This window comes from Carassius auratus, chromosome 43 (genome assembly GCF_003368295.1).
Source record: "Carassius auratus strain Wakin chromosome 43, ASM336829v1, whole genome shotgun sequence".
Lineage (NCBI taxonomy): Eukaryota > Metazoa > Chordata > Actinopteri > Cypriniformes > Cyprinidae > Carassius > Carassius auratus.
In genome coordinates this window covers 599224-616670 of record NC_039285.1, presented here as the reverse complement: position 1 = coordinate 616670, position 17447 = coordinate 599224, and the positions used below count along the sequence as shown (strand labels likewise).

General features: G+C 37.1%; 2 protein-coding genes across 4 annotated transcripts; both read right to left on the bottom strand.

Moving 5' to 3' along the window:
• Positions 1-435: 435 nt before the first annotated feature.
• Positions 436-6075, bottom strand: LOC113061367 (TM2 domain-containing protein 3-like). 2 transcript variants are annotated; one of them, XR_003278358.1, is made up of 7 exons: positions 5915-6075; positions 5115-5210; positions 4854-5014; positions 2832-3006; positions 1738-1813; positions 1274-1625; positions 436-1152 (listed from the first exon to the last, which is right to left on the bottom strand). XR_003278358.1 is itself a non-coding variant. In XM_026230420.1 (6 exons), exons 1-6 carry the CDS (start codon positions 6021-6023, stop codon positions 1460-1462), a joined length of 783 nt encoding a protein of 260 aa, XP_026086205.1. In that variant the 5' UTR covers positions 6024-6075; the 3' UTR covers positions 436-1459. The 2 variants fall into 2 exon arrangements, 1 of the variants encoding a protein (XP_026086205.1); XM_026230420.1 differs by having other exon boundaries at positions 436-1625.
• Positions 6076-6758: 683 nt separating this feature from the next.
• LOC113061358 (threonine--tRNA ligase, cytoplasmic-like) lies at positions 6759-17193 on the bottom strand. Of its 2 annotated transcripts, none has more exons than XM_026230402.1 (19): positions 16736-17193; positions 16367-16444; positions 16008-16195; positions 14832-14955; positions 14625-14749; positions 14432-14549; positions 13543-13607; positions 13384-13462; positions 13060-13206; positions 12003-12101; positions 11723-11889; positions 9716-9878; positions 9330-9467; positions 9170-9247; positions 8911-9011; positions 8732-8836; positions 7978-8050; positions 7142-7256; positions 6759-7067 (listed from the first exon to the last, which is right to left on the bottom strand). In XM_026230402.1, exons 1-19 carry the CDS (start codon positions 17135-17137, stop codon positions 6919-6921), a joined length of 2514 nt encoding a protein of 837 aa, XP_026086187.1. In that variant the 5' UTR covers positions 17138-17193; the 3' UTR covers positions 6759-6918. The 2 variants fall into 2 exon arrangements, with proteins under 2 accessions (XP_026086187.1, XP_026086188.1); XM_026230403.1 differs by having other exon boundaries at positions 16367-16441.
• Between the last annotated feature and the right edge of the window lie 254 nt (positions 17194-17447).

The following is a 17447-nucleotide window of genomic DNA, read 5'->3' as shown; positions in this document are numbered from 1 at the left end:
TCTGAGGCAGAGCAGTGTAAACAGAGTAAAGCCACAGTAAATCCAACAAATCTGCTGATCAGGACACACTCAGTACAGTGTTTCTGCTCTTATGAACGCTACATACACATGTCCTGCCGCTCTTGTTAAATCTGCAGCACACTGCAACTGTATCCCACAATGCAATGTGCTTGACATATATTGTCTATTTAGTTTTTATTACATTATAAAATTAAGTTTTAAATAAGTGATTTGTTGTATTTCAGTTAATGTTATATAAAAAATGGTTTTAATTGCAGTTTTAGTTAACTAAAACCAAAACTATAAAAACATTTTCATTACTCAAAACAGCATTAACTGAAAAAAATAAATAAAATTCTTTCAGCTAGTTGCAATGGCATCATTTCTCATTGTAACAGAAATTATAGATATTAAAAATAACAGACTAGTAAAAAATAACCATCCAAATATACATTTTTATTGCACTTTATCTGTAGATTCAATTCCAATTCATAGCTGTGAGAGTTTTTTCTTTTACACACACACCTTCAGTTTTATTCCTCTTGTTCTGTTCTGAAAGTTTACTGTATTTTTCATGGAAGCTTGTTTTCTGCCACAGAATAAAAATAAAGCTATTCGCAACATTTTCTCACTAATCTGCCTTTTCTCTCGCAATTCTCAAAAAAAATATAATAATAATATAAACACAAAATTGCAACATGTAAACTCAGAATTCTGAGAAAATAGAATTGTTAAACATAAACTTGCAATTGAGAAAATAAATTCTGTCTTTTTTCTTGCAATTTTGTTTCTGTCACAGAATGAATAATAACAAAGAAAACTGCAACTTTGTTTCAATTTCTTTCTCATAATTTTTTTTTTTTTTTACTGTATTTTATTTGTTTGTCAGAATTGCAAGTTGTGAGATAAAAAGTTGCAAATACCTTTATTTTCATCCCTTGGCAGAAAACAAGCTTCCATAGAAAAAAACCTATAAACAGATACATCTTTGTGAGAATTATGAGAAATTTTTTTTTTTTTTTTTTTTTTTTCACGGCCACGAAAGTTCCACAATAAATCCCTCTGATTAAACCTTTATTATATCAACAAATGCAAACAGGAATTTTGAACCCGTCTTCAAATGTTCCCCCGCAGTGTTTCGTCTTGCTGAATCTGACAGATAAAGACAAACTCAGGTGAGCACCGTCATCAACCTGACGCTGGTTTAATCAGAAATCAACACTCATAATATATAAACACATATATATACACATAGCAGTAAAATAAGACTGACACAGATGAGTTTAGATGCATGCTGTGCATCGCCTCTAGCGCTGCGGTCTTCCTCTGATGGAGTCTGTCAGACGTGCTGCTGAAGAGCAGATGGGAATCTGTCGCAGTGGGAGTTTGGACACAACACGTGCGAATCGGGATGGAAATCTGGGATGGAGGAGTCAGAGTCAGAGTCACATTCGATCCCTCAGATGTACAGCGAGCCGTCGGCTGGCCCCACGTATCCCACCGCGATCAGCAGCACGTCGATCAGCGTCCAGATCCCCAGACCGCCGAAACTGAAGAGCTTCCCCAGACCTTCCCTCCACTGGCCCAGATAGAAGCGGTCCGCTCCGAAGCCCCCCAGAGTCACGCTGCGCACACATAAACACCTTTAATAGCTAGATTTCTATATTATTGCTGTGAAGGAAGCTCGTCCAGGTGTACTCTCATGTTAATGATTCAGAGGAGTGTGAGGTGAATCACCTGAGGGCCAGAGCCGTGGACCACTTATATCCTCCCGTCCAGTTACAGAACAGACGCTTCTGAAACTCTCGCTTCCCTGTGAACAACACACACACGGCAGACACATGACGGAAAACACCTGCTAAAACTCTGAAACATAACAGCAGATGTTGTGAAGAACGCCACTGACTTACAAATATAAGTCTATCGGGACTAGAAACTGTACACGAGGGAGAGTAAATGATGACATTTTGGGTGAACTGTCCCTTTAAGGACTTCTGATGCTAAACCCTTTAAGTGCCACCCTTCATTTTTGAATATAGACGTGAAAGTGTATTATTCAAACCTAAACTGTTAATGAACGCTTTGGAAGACAGAGAACAAGGTTAGACTCTTTTGATAAAAATACAAATCTACAGATTTTTGCAGAAGTGAAATCATTTTAAAATATTGAAGTATCAAAAAGTTGAAATTTACTGTAAAGAAAATGCAGTGTACCATTTTTAGTTTTATGTTATATAAAATAATATTTTTCAAAATACGCATCACTATAAAATTAAAGCCTTAGGTCTTAAATTATGTTTCAAATTTGAAGTTGATAAAAAAAAAATTTAGATTTTATTTTTGGCTGTTATACCACAAACAGCCACCAGGTGCCATCAAAACGCCATTTTTCTCACAAATATCTAAATATCTCTGTCAATATTACTTCTTTCTACCAAATTTAGAACATTGAGACTCTTTTTGATCAATATGCATTTCATCAAGATTCTAAAAAGTTTTGATTCTAAAAAGACCATGATGCATTTTGTAATATGAAACCTGACTCCGCCCACTAAGGGGACGCAAAGTGACGCAATCTATGATTTCAAAATGGACAGTTTTCTGAAGATCAGTTTTAAGCTTTGAAATGTATATGTAATTTATGATTATTATTATTATGATATGGTGGCACTTAAGAGGTTAAGTATTTTTTGGACGCTTTCATCTAAAGTGACTTACACTGGGTTTAAGGTACACATGTGATCAGTTCATGCACTCCCTGGGAATCAAACCCATGACCCTGGTGTTGCTAGCGCAGTCTGTAGTTTATTGTGTGTGTGTGAGGGTCGTACCCAGGCAGTGCACGTGATCCAGAGCTTTACAGCTGGCGTTATAGCGTCTGCGTGGACACGACACCGTCATGCAGTTGTCGGTGTTGGTGCAGCTGTACTGAGACGGATCCAGCTGCCAACAGAAGCGACAGTCCAGCGTGAGCGAGAAGTTCTGCTGCGGCCGACCCTGATCGCTCTGAAACACACACAGCGATGCAACGAGTGCATCAGGCATCTGAGCTCTTCTCAGGAAACAACCAACAGATTACTTGATTACTAAACCAGGCGATCCGAAATAGAAATAATAGATGCATATCTATCAAAAGGAGTGCAATCGAGGAATAACTGGTGAGGAATTCAGAATGTGAAGCTCACTTGAAAAAAATAAAAAAGATAAATCATGAATAATAATAATAATAATAATAATAGTTAAGGGTTATTATAGTTAGCTGAAACTGTAAAAAAAAAAAAAAATTACTTGAAATAAATGCTAACTCAAATAAAACATAATATAATTTACATATACCATTTCTTTCAGTTATGTTGTCATGTTCTCATTTTCATTTAGTTTATCTTGATCTTGAATAACTAAACCTAAAATTGAAATAGACAAAAATAAAAACTGTGCACGCATAAAGACAAAAAATTTAAGAATCATATAAGTTACAAACACAGAATTATTTACAATAATTTGTATATTGAATATTTAATGTAATTCAAGGTAATTACTGCTAACTAAATCCAAAAAATATTTGCATTACTTGCAATAAAACAAATGTTGACTGACATAAATAATATAAAATGAAAACTTATTTATTTTAAGCATATTTATCTTAAGCTTCTCATTTCCATTTAGTTTACCTTCACGTTTAATGCAAATTAAACTGAAATAAAAATCAATATATATCTTACTGATTTTCTTACATACATACAGAGAACACGTACACGAGAAAGGTTTTCATGCTCTCCAGAAACTATTCACATGCACACGTGAATATTTACCATGCTTACTAGTTTTATATACTATAACACATTTCCTTTTTGCGTCACTGCCATCTTACGATGAAGAAAGAATGGATGCACAGGAACGAACAGAGATATATTTGATCAAAATGTAAATCTAATCTCAGCAGAGAAACTATGTCATGAAATGGGCTGACGGCACAATACGGCTGTGTGCATCGTCCTATTCGCCAAGTTCAATGGTCTATAAAAAGACTTGTTCTGAAAAAAATAAGTGTTCAAAATGTGGCTTTTGTTAGTGCAGTGCATTATATTTCCAAGCCTCAGGTCTGCTTTAACACACACTCCGTGACAGCCAGAAAACACACTGTGAAATGGGCTGATGGTGTAATTGATGGATCAGTGTGTATTGTCCTGTGTTAAGTTTAATAGTTTGTCGTGCACAGTAAAGTCTGTATATTTTTTAGTTTTGTAAAAAACCTTTTAAGAATACTGAGAAAAAAAAAGCAAAATAACCTGCAAAAAATGCACCTTGAATTCATTGAGTGCTTGACAAACACTAAACCGCTGCCATGAAAACACACCTCTTGTACAATGCATTTATTTTCATTTTAGTATTTATTAACATTTATAAAGCGGATAGTTCTGGTCCTTGACTCTGATTGGCTGAGACACGTTCAGAGCTGCTGTACATTACAAAATAACAAAGTAACATTCACCTTTGTTTACATTTGTGTGTTGCTCGGCAACCACTCTGTTACAACCACAACTGTTTCTGAGGAGCTACATTGTTTGGTGGAAGAATACTGTTTTTATTCATATCTTTACACTTTATTGGCTCTGTTTTATTTTGTGAAACCGTACTACGTATAATAATGGTTTATAAAATCCCTGTGGAGCTGTGGTTTACAGTGTTTTTATAACAGCTAAAGGGCGTTATTACGCACAACTTTTCTATTGTAGAAAACTAGATGTGGGCAGGAGTCTGGAAATGCTAATATTTTTCCATACTCTGCTTACTTTTCCAGACCTGGAAATGACTCAAATCAAATTCCTATTTTTTCCAAACTGAAATCTCACCACACAGTGGACGCCTGCTTTGGCTCTGCAGGTGAAGTTAGCCGGCCGGCCGTAGCTACAGTTGTGATGAAACGAGCAGATGATGCAGTCGGCCGGGAGTCTGGAGCACTGACCGCCGCTGGGACACACGGACAGGTCATCATCGGTGACCGCTGGAGCAGCTGAACACACACACACACACACACACACAGCAGGTGTTCAAGCTGGACACTTCACATGAATCTGCTGAAGCGCTAGAGACTGAGCTGGAGTCTCACTCACCAGAGGACGAGGTCAGAGCCACCGGACTGGTCATCACCGGGCTCTGCTGGGCCGTGTACGGCGTCTCCTGACCCACGTGAGGAGAGCTCAGATACGCTGAGAGAGAGAGAGAGACAGAGAGAGAGAGAGACAGAGAGACAGAGAGAGACCAATAGCAATAGCACTATATTTATTGATTCGTTTAATCTGTTATTTTACACAATAATAAAACAAAACATTATGTTGAATAATAATAATAATTAATATTATTAAATGCTATTTTTATTTTACAATACAATATTGCAAATTAAATAATATTAAAATGTAAATATTTTGAATAATAAAAATGAAAAGATGTATTGTTATTATTGTGTACGTTAGCCATATTGAATTATGTATTGCTATTAGCTGACCACAAACCTGCTTAAAGCTTCTCTTTTATTGATAAAGGATTTATAAACGATCATCATTACAAATCTGTGAAGATATCCATGCATTAAACATATTTTAGAGACAGATGTAAACACCAGACAGTCGGACTATAGAATACTGTAATTATACCACGATACCCCAATGCTAACGTTATATCAGTAATACTATCATACTTTACACATATACTGTACAAATACCATGGTATGTTCTGGTAAGTGTGATTAACAAAAGTATATACTCTAGTATTTACACGGTACGCCTGTAACTCAAATGAGACCGTGATTTTACTGGTTTACGGTAACGTTACCAAAAACACGGTATCAGAGAGTCCAAACACGGAGAGCACAGCCGTTACCGTGCAGTGCTAGTGTTCGAGTCTGGCGTCTTACCGATCGCACATGAGGAGTAAATGTCGAGCAGCAGCAGAAACAGCATCACATACGAGCTCATGATGTTCCGTCCGCGTTCAAAAACCCGTTTCAGTCTGTTTGCCGTCATCCCGAACACCGCCGCCGTGAACTTCCGGCTTCCGCTCACATAAAAGTCCCAACGGCTGATCACCTTGCTTCAGAATAAAAGTCCAACCCAGCACGATAAAGAAACATTGCTTCGTTCATTTTAGCATTGTTTAGAATTCAAGTGCTCCTTTTGTAAAAAAAAAAAAAAAAAAAAAAAAGTATATATTATATATTTGTTTCTGCCATTAACCATGCTCTGTTTGTATACATAAATTGTGTAACAATAAAATTATAATTAGAAATGTTTCATCATATTATTCTGATATCTGAAGATCATGTAACACTGAAGACTGGAGGGATGATGATGAAAAAACCGCTGCACATCACAGAAATAAATTACACTTTAACAGATATACACATAGAAAACAGCGGTTATAAATTGCAATAATATTTATTTCACTCTATTTATAAATTGTGCGCATGATTTAACAATCCGTTAGTAAAGAACGCAATAGTACAGTGAGGGAACGAATTAGTAAATCGTGCACAATTAATTTTTTCTTGCATGTCATGTGCGGGGCTCCGTAGAAACAAATACATTAAAAATCATAATGTTTTCAAATTTTGGTCGAGTACTGTGATTGAAGTTTAAGGGAATTATAAAATGACTAATAAAAACAGACTAATATGGTATCAGTGCAAGTATACTTAATATTTTTATTTTAATTTAAATATTTGATAAAGCTTCCAAATGCACGAATGATGACACATGATGGTGATTCTTTGAGTCTTTATTGCAAACCTTCAGAACTTTGACACCAAACCATCATTTAACTACCAACGACCAAACCCCTCCATTCACATCCTCTTTTCCCTTTCATCCTCCACGTCTCAGAGTTTCCCTTCATCCTGCACATCAGTGACGCTCGTCTGTCTCAGAAGTCCTCCTCGGCGCTGCGACAGCGGGACAGTCTGAGGAGCATCAGTCTCTCCATCACCTCCTCTACGCTCAGCTCTCCGTGCACCTTGTTGTCTCTGGTTCTGACGTTCACACTGTTAGCCGCACGCTCTTTCTCGCCCACCACTGCACAACAAACACACATCAGAGCGTGCATTCATGAGAGGAGCGTCAAACTCACACAGAGGCTGGCTTCTTACCCAGGATGAAGTTGTACTGCGCCAGCTGCGCGTTTCTGATCTTCTTGTTCAGAAGACAACTAGAGTCCAAATCAGCATCGGCCATAAAACCAGCTTCAACAAACCGCTTACAGACCTGGAACAGGAGGAAGACCAAGGAAGGTATTCGGGAATCTCACTGATTCATCAGACGAGAACAAAACATGAGCTTGAGCTCAATAATCACACTATTGTCTATTCACTTAAGAATATGCATTTATCTCATATTTGTGTCCATGGAGCACAAAAACTTAAAAAAATGAATAAATCATCTTTCCAATGATGTATGGTTTGTTAGGAGGACAATATTTGAAAATCTGGAATCCGAGGATGCAAAAAAAAAAAAATCTAAATATTGAGAAATTGCCATTAAAATAAAAAATAAAATTTAATATATTTATGGTAGGAAATTTACAAAATCTTTACTGAATATCCTAATAATTTTTGGCATAAAAGAAAAACGGAAATTTTGGCCCATACAATGTATTTTTGGCTATTGCTACAAATATACCCCAGAGACTTAAGACTGCTTTTGAGTTCCAGGGTTAAATATGATAAAGTTTGCAAAGCAAGAAATGCAGAATAACTTAATAAATAACTTTAGAAATAAAAACGACTCATCTAAAACCTGCTCATTTTGCTCACCAGAGCAGTGATTATGGACACAGTTGCTTTCTATTATTATGGACCTGCACTGATGAATTGTTCACAATAAGAACCTTTTCAGCTTTAATTTGGCTTTAAAAACAACAGGCAGCAGGTTCTGAGCATCTCCACAGTCTTTAGTTCAGTGACTGATCTCAGAGCAGATGTTGTACCTGTGTGGCGTACGCTTCAAGAGACGGGTTCACAGGCACCAGCATCACCTGACGAGGAGACAACCACAGCGGCCTGCCCAAACACACACACACACACACACACACACACACACACACCTTAATGCCACTAACGCTTTTCTGAGGCTACAGGAACTCATTGTACAGTGTTCCCACTTTTCTGACATCACTGGAGATGTTATGTAATGCTGCTGAATGTGATGTAGTTTTGTCACTGAAGGAAAAGGAAGACTCATTATATATGCAAAGAGGTTGGCCAATCACAGCAAGATATTAACATATGGGAGTCTTAAAAGACAGCAGCAAAACTAGTTTTTAATGGAACTGTGATTAAAGGATCTGAGAGATAATTATAAATGGTTGTAAAAACTAAATTGTTTTGAGATATTGTATTATTTATTAAAATTTTTAAAGTGGATAGTTCCGGTCCTTGGCTCTGATTGGCTGAGCCATGTTCAAAGCTGCTGTACATTACAAAGTAACAAAGTAACATACACCTTTGTTTACGTTTGTGTGTTGCTCGGCAACCACTCTGTTACGAACACAACTGTTTCAGAGGAGCTACATTGTCTGGTGGAAGAATACTGTTTTTATTCATATCTTTACATTTATTTAATTTATTACAAAGATTCTGAAAGCCTCTTGATAGTTTAAAGGAGAACTGTAAAAACCACAATTACCGGAATCAATTTCTTCATTTTAGTTAAGGATAATTGAAACGGTTTGTGTGGCTCACCATTTCCCGGCGTAGTTCTCGGTGAGGATGGCGATCATCCTCTCCACGGAGCCCAGGATGGCGCGGTGAATGATCACCGGTCTGTCCTTGTCATCGCCGTCTCTCCTGCAGCGGTTCAGACGGTTAAACTCTGATTCACAGCCGTGAGAGCGTTCACATCCAGTCTGAGCTCTACTCACCCCACATACGTCAGGTTGAAGCGGATGGGAAGCTGGAAATCCAGCTGGATCGTGGCACACTGGTGATAGCGGCCGATGGCGTCTTTAATCTTAATGTCAATCTACAACACAAGAGATATATATATATATATATATATATATAACAATAAATATACATTATAAACATATAATATTAGATTAAATTTTATTTCATTTTTATTTCAATTAACGAAAAAGATTTTTGATGTATGAAGAGAGATCAGTGTGAATGCTTTCTGACCTTTGGTCCATAAAAAGCCCCGTCTCCTGGATTGAGCTTCCATGGCTCTCCGAACTCATTCAGGCTGTTCTCCAGTTGCTAAGAAATAAAATCTCAGTCAATACTGCACAAAATGTCAGTTCAAATGTCAAAGACAGCAGGAAAAATGCTATTCTGGAACCTTCTCGGCTTGATTCCACACAGCAATATCGCCCAGAAACTTCTCCGGACGTGTGGAGAGATGCAGCTGGAAGGAGAAGCCGAAGACATCGTAGACGCAGCGCAAGAAATCCAGACAGCCTTTCATCTCCGACTCAATCTGAAACACGAGCAAACAATTAGGTTCTGTCTCTTTAAGAGGTCTTCATTAAAGGCATTACAGGTACATGTGGGTTTCGCAGTGGAGTCATTTTTTTTTTTAATTCATTTAATTTAGTTGAAAATTCATGTACTAAAATAACTAAAACTAAAATAAAATTCATAAAAACAACAAAATCTAATAAAAATTAGAATAGGTCACAATAAAATTGAACTTTTACTAAAATAAAAACTAAAGCATCGCTGCACCTGATCCATGGTGCAGAATATATGAGCGTCGTCCTGCTGGAAGCGCCGGACTCTCGTGAGGCCCGTCAGTGTTCCCGAGAGCTCATTACGATGCAACACGCCAAAATCAGCCAGTCTGAGAGGAAGTTCACGCCAGGAGCGCGGCCGATGACCGAACATCAGACTGACAGACAGAGAAAGATCAGGAGAAATGAAGGACGGAGAGAAGCAGATAACGCTCAATTCAAAACCAGAATATTGCATGAGCAGAGAGAGAATATTCAACTACATTGATACTACAAAACACACTAAATAATATCCAATATATTTATTTTCAACTTATTATTATTATTTTTAAAACAACAAAATATGTATCTTTAACTACAGTTTGACAGTAATCTTGTATTTTAATCATTGCTTTCAAAATGTAAATTTTCAGTGATTTTCAGCCCCAGTCGGACATTATAACTTGTGATTCAGTGAGTCATTTGAGCCCTGTTCGACCAAGAATCAACCAATAAAGTGATAATCGAACAGAACATTATGCTATATTTCAATGTAAAAAAATGGTGCCGACCATTTATTGTCAAGATATGATTTCATTGCATGCATTTTTGTCTTTAAGGCATTACACTACAGGAATCCCAGTGTTTTTTCATGCAATGGTCAATTTTGAGATTTTGGCCTATTTTGCTTCCATAACACGTCTTCATTCAGGGGGAAAAAAGAGCCAAAATACACTTTGAGTTTCTGCTTTTTTGCACTTTATCTATTCACGCCAGTATATTTTTAAAATTGCAATTCATATCTTTAAAAGTTTGTTTGTCCACTTTAGCAACACTTACAAACACCAAAATTACAGTTTTTATTTCTCTCTATATCACAAAGGGTTTTACTGAGGGGTTTGTTCATAAATCATTCACCTGGTTTCATTATTGAACTTTATCTATTCGCGTCTGCAGATTTTTAATTGCAATTCTTACCTTTAAAAGTTTTTTTTTCCCACTACAGCAACACTTTCATTCACTAAACTTTACAGGTTTATTCCTCTCTATATTCTGAGGGTTTCTACCAAAGGGTTTGTCCATATATCATTCACAATGATTTTTACAACACTTTATCCATAAAAACATGGCAAAAACGCATATCTTTATATTGTTTTTATATCTTCATATAGTTTTTTCTCCACTTCAGAAGCTTTTACAAACACCAAAACTTAGAGATTTATTCCTCTCTATATTCTGAAAGTTTTTACTGAGGGGTTTGTTCATATATCATTCACTTGGATTTATTATTGTACTTTATCTATATGTGTCAGTAGATTTTACATTGCAATTTATACATTTACAAGTTTGTTTCTCCACTTCAGCAGCACTTACACACAACACATTTTAGAGTTTTATTCCTCTCTATTGTCTGAAGACTTCTACCAAAGTGTTTGTTCATATTTCATTCACAATGCTTTTTACAACACTTTATCCCTAAAAACATGGCAAAAACGCACATCTTTATATTGTTTTTATATCTTCATATGGTTTTTTCTCCACTTCAGCAGCTTTTACAAACACCAAAACTTAGAGTTTTATTCCTCTCTATATTCTGAAAGTTTTTACTGAGGGGTTTGTCATTTACATGGATTTCTACAACATTTTATTCCTAAAAACATGGTGAAAATACAGTGTTATTTTTTTGTCGGTTGAAAGCAATTTCTTATTTCAGGAGAGATAAAAAGAGAAATCCAAAATCCCCTCTATAAAAACCTTTAACTCTAGTATGTCTCCAACATCAAGCATAAGTATTCAACCAGGCTTTATCCAATGTCTAGATGCAAATGAGTGCATATTTAACTAGATAGTGCATCATATTTAAAACATAACATTAAAAAAAGAACTCTTTCTTAATGTACTGTTATTATTAAACTGGGGAAATATGGTGAGCTCTATTAGATAACGTTTTCACCCTGTTCACTTGTAGTGTCTTGCCGTTAGTGGTTAAATCTAATTGAGCACACACAGAGTTGTGGTTTACCAGTGTCCGGGGCAGTTCATGGGCTTCAGAGCGAAGACGTCCTGCTCAACAGGGAAGGAGAACATGTTTTCACTGTAGTGCTGCCAGTGACCCGACGTCTCCCACAGTTTGCTGTTATAGATGTTCGGAGATGCCACCTCCTGGAAGCCACGTCTGCTGTACTCCTCCTGCGCGCGCACACACACACACACACACACACACACACACACACACCATGAACGGTGCTGTGGGATTCAGCGTTTGACTGTGCTTTAGTTTGAGCTCGTATGCTGAGACGTACCCTGATGAACTCCGTCAGCGTGTTGTAGATATAAGCTCCTCGTGGCAGAAAGAAGCAGCTTCCTGGACTCAGATCGTGGAAGAAGAAAAGTTCTTGATCCTGCAAATCACACCATTAGAGAGCGAGATCTTAACAAGCTCCTTGAGTCACACATGAGGAGGAAGTGACATGCGTCGCTCCAAGGGAGGTGAAGAGACACGTCTGATTGGACAAACTGGCTCCAATTTAAAATAACCACAGTAACTACAATTCAAGATAATGTACTATAAACCATATGGCACTGCTATTATATGCAGTATAGAGAATTTTAATGAGGTAAGAGAGCTCAAGTAATGAGGGATAAAAAGCAAAATTTTCGTTGTGTGTAATTAGGAGCTTTCAGCCGAACAGAACAAGACGGACACCAACTGATCCTCACAGGAGCCGAGAAACACATTCACTCACCGTCATTAAGAGACACACGTCACACGGGCAAAAATAAATCAAGAAAACCTGTTCACAATTAAAAAAAATTTAACAGCTCATTCTGAAATCAACATGATGAAAATGAACTACATTTTTGCATTCTCTGAACAAAATAAATTTTGCATTTCTTTAATGCACTACATGACACAAGGGTGTATGGAATTGAAAAGGTAATCATTAATTAAATCATAAACGTTGTATTACAATAAATAATTATAATATAAAACAATCAAAATAAAACACTAATATTAGTTAAATCATTAAAATGTAAATTTTAAATAAATATATTTAAAATAAAACAATCATCAAAATAAAATACTAATATTAATTAAATAATAAAAAGGTCAAATTAAAATAATTTGTTTAAATAAAACAAATTAAAATAAATAAATGTTAAAAACAAAAAAATTAAAGCAAATAATTTTCATCAACATATAAAATTTAAATAAAACACTTTATAATTAAGTCATAAAATATCTAAAAATAAAACAATAATTAATAAAGTCATAAAGACACTAAAATGTTTTAAACACTTAACCAGAGGGAATCCTTTTTTTTTCTTTTTTTTTTTACAGCTCTGACTCTCACACACCTTCCCAATCTTGCGATGGTCTCTGTTTTTAGCTTCTTCCTGGAAACGTTCCCATTCCTTCAGCATTTTGCTGTCAGGAAAAGAGATCCCGTAGATCCTCTGGAGTGTCTCCATGTCCGAACGGCCTTCCCAGTACGTGGATGAATTCTGAACAATATCAGAATATCCCATTAACATCACATTATAAAGCAAATCTAAAGCATTATTATTTATTTATTTTACATCAATCACTACCAACTTGCTAGTGCTAATAAAAACAGAGGTATACAAGTTGTTTAAGATCATATCAAAACCTGTAAAAGTGATCTAAAGGTGTCTGAGTACCTTATAGATCCTGAGTGCTTTGATTTTGCCGGTGTGCCGTACATGCGGTCCACGGCACAGATCGATCAGCGGGCCGCACCTATCAGAGGAAGAGTATGAATTCATGATGGAAAGAGGCGTTATAGCATCCGTACGGAGAAAGCAGATGTCCTGCGTTACCTGTAGACGGTGGTGGTGGGAGTGGAAACCTTCTCATTCAGGATCCGACACTTGAACTTGTTGTACTAGAAAAATAAAAGCAAATGAAATATTTTCATTCCATTTCCTCAGCCTCCAGAGAAAAACACTGTGACAGGTTGCTCAGATGACAATATCATGGGACTATGATTTAACGTGATATAAACATAATTAAAGAAATGGTTGTAAATGTAGGGTAGTAGAAAATGTGTTTAATTTTTAACAAAATTAAAATATATTTTCTGATTTTATTTTTCTGGATTCCGTTCCAACAGATTAATTACATTATTTATTTTTTTATAATTTATTCAAACTATGAAATGTGTTTTTTTTTTTTTTGCTCAAATTATTAAAACATTTTCTAGATTCCATTTTAAGAGTTTAATTAAATTATAATAACCAAAAACCATATATAATCATTAAAATTTCAAAAGCTTTTAATATTAATTTGTAATATTTTATACAAATTGTATCAATAATAAGGGCCCTAAGTGAAAAAGTAACAATTCTACCGTAGAAACCATTTTCACTCAGTAAAATTCAATTAAATTCAAATAAATGCTACTAAATTGCAATTAATTACAAAGAAACATCAAGCAACTAACTGAAATAAATGTGCGATTTTTAAGTAAAATTCCGTAATTTTTTATGTATTTAGGGTTAGAAAAGTATTTTTACAAAGAAAGTACTTTTCAAATTAAAAGATATAAATTACATTATTATTCGTATTATTATTACTTTGAGAAGTACAACAGGAATATATTTCTGTAATAATTTCTTCAATTTAAACCTAAGTTTTATTTTTGCAGGCTGTAGTGAAGACTGTTGATGTGATGAAGTAACTATTAAAGCAAACGGAGCAATTCTTCACCTTAAACATCTCCAGCAGCGTCTCCTTACTGATCTCCAGTCTCTCAAAGGGCTGCTTGTCCTTCATGATGCTCCTGCAGATGTTCTCCAGATCTCCAAACTCTGTGCTGGACACTCCTCTGTGAACAAACAGCAGATACATGGATCTACAGGAGCTCTGGTCAGATCAGACGGATGCCAAACACCTCACTCACTTCTGTCCATCCAGGAACATGTCGTAGTAGAAGCCGTTCTCGATGGGCGGCCCGTAGCACAGACATCCGCCGTAGAACTGCTCCATGGCCTCGCCGAGGACGTGAGCGCTGGAGTGCCAGTAAACCTGAGACACGCAACAACATCTGTTCATTTACATACAGATATATATTCAGCAGGCAAGTATGGAAGTGTGGTGAGTAACTGACGGCCTGGGCGTCCTCGTGGTCGAAGCGCAGCAGCTCCAGACTGCAGTCGGTCTCTAGCGGCCGGTCCAGATCCCACAGCTCTCCGTTCACACGCGCGATCACAGAACTGTCCGCCAGGGCCTGACTACACACACACACACACACACACACACACACAAACAAATCAACAACATCAACACTCGTATATGCAGCAGAACATTTAATGCATTTGTGAGGCTGTGAATGTTAAAAGAGGTGCAAAACCTTTAGCATTGCAAAATTAATGCAATGCATGTCTCTGTGGATAAAAGCATCTGCCAGATTTAAATATGAAACCACTAAATAGTAATGGATCTATAGATATATAAAAATATATATATCAGTGACAGATCTTAAAAAAAAAAAAAGTAATATATAGGTTATTATCGATATCTAAAATTAAGAGCATAAAAACATTTCCATTATTTCAAATAAAAAAATAAAAATAAAATGTATGAATTTAAAAGAACTGAAACAATAGGAAGAAATGTTTCCTTTTTTACTTTTATTTTAATAAATCACCATGGCAACACTGTTTAAGATATCCAAAATCCGTTTGCAATTTCGAATCTTCGGTATATTGGCATTATGTTGACAAGATTGGTGTGAATTGCATGATTCTCCTAGGAGGAGTATGCAATAATGCACAGTCTTAATTTTCCAAAAATCCACATTCAAACCAAAATTGCTGGCTTCCTGTTTGTTGTAGTTAATGACTGTAAATTAGAAAGTTGTTCGGATCAATGAGAACAATATATGTACCGAGTTTGGTGTCTGTAGGAAAAACGAACTCGCCCTATAGATCGCCTCTGCCTTTTTCTCATTTCTCGCCATAATTTTGTTGCCTTGCCACAGTCAAACCATTCATTGCAATTTTGCGTCCCCTTGAGTCTTGATAATGTCTTTAGATCATGTTGACCGAGTTTGGTAGCAATCAGATGAAAACCATAGGAAGAGCTCCCTAGGGGCTTAGGCCCTAAAAATAACTCATTCAAAATATTGATACTATAATAATATCTCACTCTAAACAACACTGAATTGGACCAGTTTGTACCCTATTCATTGAAAGTGTCAATAGAGCTCCTCAAATACATCATCTTGTGTCAGATTTGAGTTTTTTTTCCGCATGTAACGTGCATGAAGAGTAAATGCTCTCACCTGATGGCACAGGCCAGCTGATACGGGCTGCTGACCCAAGCTGTGGCCTTCATTGTCTGTCCATCTGGCAGCTGGACTCTGATGGATTGACCGCCAGCTGCCCGCTCCGCCAAAAGAGCATCGCTCTCCTTCTTCAGCTGCTCATAAAGCTGCAAACGACCAGAGACGAATGCAGGCCACGGGTTCTTCTGCTCCGGTGCATGAGAGAGAGAGAGAGGGGTGATGTGGTCAGTATATGGTCTAATATAAACTCTGACAGCAGCTTAAAAGTCACATGAATGATGCTGATGCAATGACACAGCAATCATGCTGATCGTCTGTGTGTGTGTGTATGTGTGTGTGTGTGTGTGTTAGTGCACCTCTGCCTTCACTTTCTCCTTCTTCTTGTTTTTCTCTTGAACATCTGAAGCACAGGATTGAGACGGAGCAGCTTTCTGCTGAAACACACAAAAACAAACACATTCACTCATTATGCAATATTGCCTGTGTATTAATGAACTGCACATTCATGCTTAGTACTTTGTGTCTAATTGGCAGAATCACATGAATTTAAGTTCATACAAAAAAATGTAAACATTTTCATTCATGCATTTAGCAGACGCTTTTATCAAAAGCAACTAACAAATTTTTTTTTACAATTATTTACCTACATGCTTTTAATTAAAAAGTTTTAAGATGATAGATAGATAGATAGATAGATAGATAGATAGATAGATAGATAGATGAACCTTTGCATGGCTCTTCTCCTTTTGTTCTTCAGGCTTGTTCTGGCTCTTCTTTGTGTTTGTCCTCTGGTTCTGATCTGGTTTGCTCTTGCTCTGTTTCTGGTTCTGATCTGGTTCGTGCTTGCTCGGGTTCTGGTTCTGGTTCTGATCTGGTTCGCTCGTGCTCTGGTTCTGCTCGTGCTCGTGCCCGTGCTCGTGCTCGGCCCGGAGGCCCCGGCGGAGGTGCAGTATTCGGTACTGGAGCTTCTCGTTCTCGGCGCGCAGCGCGTCCAGGTTCGGGCCGCTGGCCAGGGTGCTGAAGTCGAACCCTCCGGTCAGTCCGTCCCGCAGGCGGAGGATCTCACGACTCAACGCCTCGATCTGCTCCTCCTGAGCGGACAAACGTGCAGCCACGCGCTCCGCCATCTTCAGCCTCACAACAGCTGACGGGATCAGAACCGAGCACCGCGGACTGAGACCGGAAATAATATGAGTTCAGGCGGAGACATGATCCGGTCACTCCTGCAGGAGGCGCTCGGTGGACCAAACACACGAATCTCCATTGAGATGTTTGCGTTTTATAAAGGGTTTTCAGCCTAATCTTTTAATTGCAAGTAAAAATGAGGTCGCCATTATATAATGTATTATATAATGTCTACACATTCAAATATAATTGGCGCTGAATGAAGTAACAAAATAACAACTTACACCTAAATAATGATAAAAAATAGACTTT